The 8265-nt window shown below is 33.1% G+C and overlaps 1 protein-coding gene across 1 annotated transcript; it reads left to right on the top strand.

The window, feature by feature from the left end:
* Window positions 1-676: 676 nt before the first annotated feature.
* Window positions 677-7431, top strand: TRIADDRAFT_23502 (uncharacterized protein; the record flags this gene model as incomplete). Its single annotated transcript, XM_002111991.1, has 15 exons — window positions 677-777; window positions 3248-3401; window positions 3747-3914; window positions 4064-4120; window positions 4238-4348; window positions 4503-4612; window positions 4732-4853; window positions 5003-5153; window positions 5418-5616; window positions 5751-5881; window positions 6155-6277; window positions 6350-6524; window positions 6633-6751; window positions 6962-7041; window positions 7223-7431. The coding sequence occupies 15 exons, from the start codon at window positions 677-679 to the stop codon at window positions 7429-7431; spliced, it is 2010 nt and encodes a 669-aa protein (XP_002112027.1).
* Between the last annotated feature and the right edge of the window lie 834 nt (window positions 7432-8265).

Genomic DNA, 8265 nt, shown 5'->3' with positions numbered 1-8265 from the left:
AAGCTGTACAGCTCAATTCCAATTTGAAGATGTAATACATTAGATTATCGTTCATAATGCTTAATAAGGTTCTTCAATGCAAGATGATAGGGAAAATAAGTGATTCTATACTATGCAAGGAAAATCCAGTCATTTGATGGCCTTGCCAAACAGAAAATCTGCTGTACTACTATGCAGTATGCAATAGGAAAGCAGTCCTCCATTCGTCTGTACGCACTTGCCATCTGTGGCTACGGCTGTTTTCATGTCAAGCACTCCTACAGTATATAGTATTCAGGTCTTCAGTCCGTACTGTACAGTATAAAGGAAGGTGTTCGCGGGGGTGGTATTCAAGGTCGATCTAGTATTTCGGACTTATCTTCGGATAACGCCCGCCCGGACTCCTTTAGTTGGGTTCCATACAGTGCACGATTTCTAGTGGATCTTCCGACATTTTCAACTGGGGCATCGGAAACGCAACATTCGATAGCTGATCAAGTTAGGTTTGGACCTTAATTGGAAGTAAAAAGTTAAAAAGTCTCGTCTGATTTCATTGACTGCCATCCTTGAATCTATACGAAGCGAAAATAGAATAGGATCCAAGGATATTCTTTGCAAACACGAGAGTAAACATCGACCTACCGTATTATTACGCTGTAAAGTTTCCTATGTTTTGATTGATACGAACTTCATTGAAATGCCCAACAAAGATTTAATGACCATTGCCCCTAATGCTGCACGGGGTCTAAACGACAAATTCTATGAGAAACGAAAAGCTGCTGCTTTGGAAATTGAAAGGTAGGTCAATCTTACAGTATACGTGTCGTATAAAAGATTGAAATCCTAAGAATTCAAGCATGATACTCTCTTAGTGAATAAATCAACGCAATTTACCTTGCTGTTGAACACGTAGCACGGTCTCTGCTTAAAATTAATTCATCAACGCTATTGTCGTCCTCGGTTGCTAGTGTATCAGTGAATTTCACTAGCAAATTGGATTCTAAGAATTTTTCACTGTTAGTCATTAAAGTCAAATGCTGAGAAATGATCGCTGTTCTTATACTAGCTAGCTTAATATTAAATTTTATGACTTTTAGACTTCACTGAGTAGATTCTTCGTTCAATTAGAATCAATTATCAGCCATGAAAACTCATCAATCTGAATCATAGTCGATCAACTCATTTTCAATATCCTCGGTTACAAGCGTATCGCAGATACTCAGTCAAGTTCATCTGTAGTGAAAAATAATGTTATTAAAATCGACATTAATGTAATTCATGTGCAATTGTGCAGTCATAGCATAACGAACTGTATACAGTAACTCAGTGAAGTTCATTTGTAGTAGATAATAACGTCATTAAAATGGACGCTTACATTTATGGTGTCAATGTGTAGTTGCAGAGTTATGATATAACTAATTCGAGTATAATGCTGAGAGGTTAATTGCAATTCTCGTATTAGCTAACTTGATACTAAATTTTATGACTTACAGAGCTTAACCCAGTAGATTCTTCGTCCAATTATAATTATCAGTCATGAAATCTCATAAAATCTGATCCGCAGTCGAACTAGATCGATCAACTCATGTTCAATGTCCTTTGCTGCAAATGTATCTCAGATTCTCAGTGAAGTTCACTGACAAATTTAATTTCAAGACTTCTTCGCTGTCAGTCATTCGATTAAAGGCAAACGTTGAAAAGTAATTGCTATTCTCATCTTAGCTAACTTAATGCTAAATTTTACGACTTGTTGACTTCAGCCCAGTAGATTTATTGTTAAATTATCAGTTATGAAACGTGAAATCTCAAAAATGCAAACCACAGTTGATCTGACTCATTCAATGTTTCTTCGATGTCATCGTATCTTAGTAAAGTTTAAAAGGAAATTTAACTACATTACTTTATCACTGCCTGTCATTTCGATTCAGTCAAATACTGAGAAGCAGTTATTATTCTCAGGTTACTGAATTTCATGGCTTATAGACTTAGCCCAGTAGATTCATTTTCAAATTATAAGTTATGAAACGTGAAATCTTAAAATCTAGACCACGGTCGATCCGGCTTATTATTCATGTTCAATTCCTCAGTTGCAAACGTATCCTAATACAGTTCACTAGCAAATTTAATCCTATGACTTTTTCACTGTTAGTCATTTCGATTACGCTCAAATGCTGAGAATTGCTGTTCTTTAGATTAGCGAAATTAACGCTAAAGTTCATGACTTATAGACTTAGCCAGGTAGATTCATTATCAAATTAATTATAAGTTAATTAAGAAATACGAAACCTCAAAAATCTGAATCACAGTTGACCTGGCGCATTCAATGCATATTCAGTGTCAACTTTGCAAACGTACCTTAGTGAAGCTCAGTAGTAAATGTACTGTAATTCCATAACTATTTCATTGTCTATCTTTTCGATTACGGCCAAATACTGGGAACTAATTGCCGTTCTCAGATTGCTGAATTTCAGGAGTTGTAGACTTAAGCACAATACTATACTGTAAGCAACTGTTCGAGTAGATTATCTGTCAACGATCTGTTTGAAATACAAAATCTGAACCATAGTCGATCCGGATCAATACGGCCTCACTTTCACTACTTGTAGATGTTGCTATGTCACCAATGATTCCATTACTTTGATCAATTAAGCTAATGTTAACTCTGCTGTTACTTAGAACTGTACTGAAAGAAATCATTCCCGTGTTAAGCATTCTTGCTTGACTTACAGTAGTCATCAACCGGACTACATTAACCTCTGAGAGCCATAATTTAATCTTACGTGCTTGATCAATTGTACTGTACAGTACAGTATTAATACTAACTTCATCATTTAATAGTGTAACTCGGCCAACTCATTGTAGATTTAATTCAGTTATAATTATCAGCTATCTGAATACACTAGCTACTAGCAAAGATGAACTCCTAGTTATACGAGTGCTACTATTATTATTATGTGTAATTTACCAACTCTACAAGTGGATCTCTAATTGCTTTCTCAACTATCTAGAAAATTCCTCAACTTGGCTAGATGATACTTTAGTCTATAGCTAAACTTTCTTTATGATCACTATTATTTAATGTCATGTTAGCATAACACTAGCTGTGTACGAGTACAGTAAAAGCATGATGTCACTTTATGATAACGCTACCGTAATTCAATAAACATTTTTAATATTCTAAATCTCGCATCCAATTGTAGGCTAGCCCGTCACTTTTCATATCCAAATGATATTTTGAATGGTTATCTTTACTCTTTACTCTTTACAGGATCGTCCGCGACTTGCATAAGCAAAATGAGCATCAACAAGTCATTCAATTAATCCGTCAAATTATACATGATTACGTACTTTCGCATATCAATCCCAACAGCTGCCGAGGTGGTGTTATTGCTCTAGCTGCTATTGTAACCGGGATAGGAAAGGTATGATATCTAGTAAATTTAGCTTTCGAGGTAAACTAATTAGATTAAGCAAAAAAAATTTCTAACATTAATTGATGTATTCAAGCTGGCATAACCAATTAAATATTCATGGTCAGGTTTACTTGACTATATCAGCCCTCTCTTGAAAAGAACTTTATATTTTTTTAGCCATCACTTGCGCTATTCTCACTAGCTCGTTTCAATATCATTATGAGATTAAGAAAAGATATCTGTATGCAGCTTCATGCTATATCGTCGTTAGCTTTTTACAGACTACCGGGACAACATTTTTAATAAATAAATATGTTTTTGACTTCTAATACTAACGACCAATGTAATTTTTAGGAAGCTAATCAATACATGAAAGATGTTATTCCCGTTATTCTAAGATGTTTCGACGATAGTGATAAGGAAACTCGATTTTTTGCTTGCGAAGCGATGTACAATATTGCAAAGGTTATTCGTGACGATATTTTAATGTATCTGAATGATGTTTTCAAAGGTCTTAGTAAGGTATGCTTTCAGCACTATTACGCTAATAGCAAATAATATTTTAACATTGCATTACTTCATGCAGCTACGTGCAAGATCATACTTTGAAAATCAATGTGTATTCAAAGCTGGGTAGCTCGCATTCAATCTCACTATTTTTATTTCTTTAGTTAATAGGAGATGCAAGTGTCAGGACAGGAGCTCAGTTGCTGGATAGGCTAATGAAAGTTAGTAAATTACAATTGAGAATTCAAACTATAGTAGTAATGAGCAAAAAACCCAACTAGTCTTCTTGGTATAAATAGTTTTAATGTTGCATTAATAAATAAATCTATTTAATTTAGGACATTGTGACTGAAAAATCTACTCCTGTAAATGTTGTCACATTTATACCGCTCTTAAGAGATCGAATCTATACCAAAAATCCTTACGCTAGGCAATTTGTTGTTTCTTGGGTAACTATTAGATAACCACATTTACAAAATTCCTGTATGAATTACTTAATAACAGCTGATACCTATTTACTGAGGAATAGTTGATTTCAAGTCAATTCCATTTTTACAATTAGACCAATTTACTCATTTAATATGTAAACTACTATGCTAATAGATCTCTGTACTGCAAAGCATTCCGAAGTTCGACCTACTAGCTTATTTACCCGAGTTTTTAGATGGGTTATTTATAATTTTAGGGGATAGTGGCGATGAATTACGCAAAATGTAAGAGAAAATTTTAATATCATTACTAAAAATGATTCTCTCAAGGAAGTGCTAAAAAAAATTAATATTATACTATTTGTTCTGTGAATAAATATATTCGCTGAAACAAAATTCTGTAGGTGTGCAACAATTTTAGGAGAATTTTTGAAAGAAATCAGCCAAAGAAGCTTTTCTGGTGTAGCTGCTACTGTAAAATATTCCGATTTAGTTCATGTCTTAATGGCTCATTGTATATCTTCTGGTAAGCTTTAAATGTACGAGCTTTACCCGCCAGATCAGCAATTATTAAATTAATAGATAAATTTTATGATGATAATGTCGATCATCACTTCGACATTACATATTACTAAATTAATAGTAGATATCATTTATTTTTTAACTTGACTTTAGACGACGTAACGCAACTGACTGCAATCGTATGGCTACAAGAGTTTGTAAATATTGATGGTTTGTCTATGCTTGCGCATTGTGCAGATATATTGGTTGCAATTTTACCACTTTTGGCCTATGAAGACAGCGGAATTAATCAAAATATCCTTTTGTACTTTTTTAATACTGTAGATACTGTCGTTCGGTTAATAACATCTGTATTGGTCAATGTGACAATACTAAATGAATTTTTTGATATTATGTAATGTAATTGAATTGGTATTGTACTGGGACACTTTTCTCGATAGCATATTAATACAATCAATAGCCAGTGACTGATTTTAAGTCTAGATCTCCACATTTTCTTAACTGCCTCACGAATCCGAGCTGCTGCTATTGATATTAATAATAATCTTATGGAACTTGTACAACAAAGATATAAACGGAAAGAAAAATCGGCCGGAAATGTCGATGTTACTGCAACCGCTGTTGTATCACTACCATTACCGGATGGCTTTTTACATGCTAATACAGTTTTAAATGTCCTTATCCGGATGCTTTCTAATGTTGCAATACGAACAAAGCTCGCAAGCTTAGAGTGGATTTATTTACTTAGTATTAACCTAGAAGACGAGGTAGTTGTTATTGCAAAAATATTAATTCCATTGATGCCAAATAGACATAGCAGATATTACTTTCTTTGACAATTATTAGTTCTTCTTGTTATAATGCATAAAGATCGTATAATTTTTATGTATCACTGTATTAGATGGCAGATCGGATGGATTCTTTGCGATTAGTTTTAATGGAAACCCTTAAAGACAAATCGGACGAGGTGAAACGTCAAATACTTATGATCTGTATTGAAAATATTATATTGAAATTGCAATTAATTTTCAGGTTGTCTTTCTAAATTTGAAAGTATTAGCGAAGTTATCAACGCCATCTAAGTATTCACAAGGTAGTAAAACTTAACATTATATGAATCGTAAGACTCGTATACTCGACAGAATGAACAATTTATGTCATCAACTTTTATATAAGGATAGTGTTATCGTTATCAAATTAAGTAATCATCGTATAAGATTCTGCCTAGCTCCAAATAAAGATGTTTCTCTCACTCCTTACAGATGAGAATACCGAAGAGGCCTCTGGTGATCTCGAAACTTCAAGATCATTGTTTAAAAATTTGAAAGATAAAAAAGACGACTATTTTATGAAATTCATAGCAGAACTGACTAACGAATTTCAGCACGATGAACAGTTTATAAAGGATCGTGGTTCGGTCATTATCCGGTATGACATGAATATAGAAAATATTAGGCTAACATTAACTATTTAAATTTGTATAAATAAAATATATTACAGGCAGCTATGTAGTTTATTGAACGCAGAAGACGTCTACATGGCTTTTGCAAGGACTCTCTTAGATGCAGATAACACAAAATTTACAGTATTGATGGTTAGAATGTTGAATACAATCTTAATGACTGCTCATGAACTTTGCAGCCTAAGACAGAAATTGAACGCCCTGAGAGACGAGGTAAACGATTAATACAGCTTCAAGTATTACTAATTTTTATCTTTTTTACAATTTTGCTTCTCACATTTTAAATATTCGATCTTTATTTTTATTACATTCATACAATAGGAAAGTTATAACTTGTTCCGTTGTCTGTATTACTCGTGGTGTCATAATCCTGTGGCTACCGTTTCTTTATGTTTCCTAACTCAAACTTACAAACATGCTTTCGATCTTATAGAAATGTTGTATCCACTACCTAAAATATAAAATTTCTAACGTTTACTAAAATATATTCATTGAATTCATACTTAAAGTGCAGTCTTCATAATACAGTAGAGTTCATAGTTCATACGCTTCAAATAGGCAGTGATTTTGCAAAGTATTGTGGACATTCTATTATTCTCGAATGTAATCATATTTATTTCACCTGATTCCTTAACCAACATTATTTCTAGTGGTAACTTTGACATAAATGTTGAATTTTTGGCTGAAATCGACCGACTGGTTCAATTATTGGAATCTCCAGGTTTCACATGTCAGTTTTGATTACATATCATATGAATTAACTACGAGTAGATGTTATATTCAACCCTACATGATGATTGATCTTTAAGTAGTTGAGGCACTCTTCCTTCGGAATTCTAATTTTGAGGAATTTTGGTAATTGAAATTGAATATTAAAATATTACGATAACATGCTATTTGAAATCTTGTAGATCTACGTTTGCAACTATTGGAAATAGAAGATAACTATTACTTAGTCAAGGCTTTATATGGTTTATTAATGTTGCTACCACAAGTTACCGCTTTCACCACTTTGAGGCAGCGTTTAGAATGTGTTCCGGTACTACACTCATCGTTGCGATATCAGAGCAGGTATAGAACCACAGTGATTAAACTAGGTTGTATTTTACCAGTTAATTAACTTCAAGAAGATCTGCACTAATTCTACTAATTTAGAAGCTTTACTTTTCGAACGGCATAGTAGTAATCATGATAATCAGTGAAGGAATAAGTCGTTGTATTACGTGGTAGATGTTTATATCTCATTTGCCATTTATTCGTTAGCTAACTTTCTGTACTTAAGTCTTCATGTAACGTTTTTTAGCTTTTCTTGAGATCAAGTATTGTATTAACGATAGAATTTTATTATCAAGATGCACCTTTCGATATCACTAATTTATGATCCTAAATAAGTAGGGAAGAAAGAAAGACTAAAACAATAACGAGAGAGTCTCTACCTGAAACTGACTTTAAGGACTTGTTAAATCATTTCGATAGAGTTCATAAAATGTATAAAATATCAAGCACTAGTTAATATTAGATCCTTTATCTAAAATTAGTTAATAATCATTTATTACCACGTACGCAATAAATTTATCAGTATACGTGTGGTATATTCGTTTTTTCTACCAGATTACAAGTATAAATGGTTTAAATACAACTTGGAAATAGATATAGTTCCTAACAAGTCAAGTGTTTTCGATCTTTATTGTTCTGCATATTTTGTACTGCCGATGCACACTAAATATGATTTTATAAGTATATTCTCATATTTCTGAACTGTATCTCTTTCTTGTATGCTCTTGTTTTTGTTGTACACCTTATTATTGGCGTAACAATTTCTTAAGCGATGCATACGTAGACTGATTAAAAATCTATTTTTCCGTGTACCTGTACTTTGTATTGATAAGATATTAATATTACCTATGATTAGCTCAGATCAGTATTAATAGAGATCGTGAATACGCTATATTTG

The sequence above is a fragment of the Trichoplax adhaerens genome, genomic scaffold, assembly GCF_000150275.1.
Source record: "Trichoplax adhaerens TRIADscaffold_4 genomic scaffold, whole genome shotgun sequence".
NCBI classification, from domain to species: Eukaryota; Metazoa; Placozoa; class Uniplacotomia; order Trichoplacea; family Trichoplacidae; genus Trichoplax; species Trichoplax adhaerens.
Note: the sequence above shows the minus strand (reverse complement) of the source record. Positions and strands in the feature narration are given on the sequence as shown.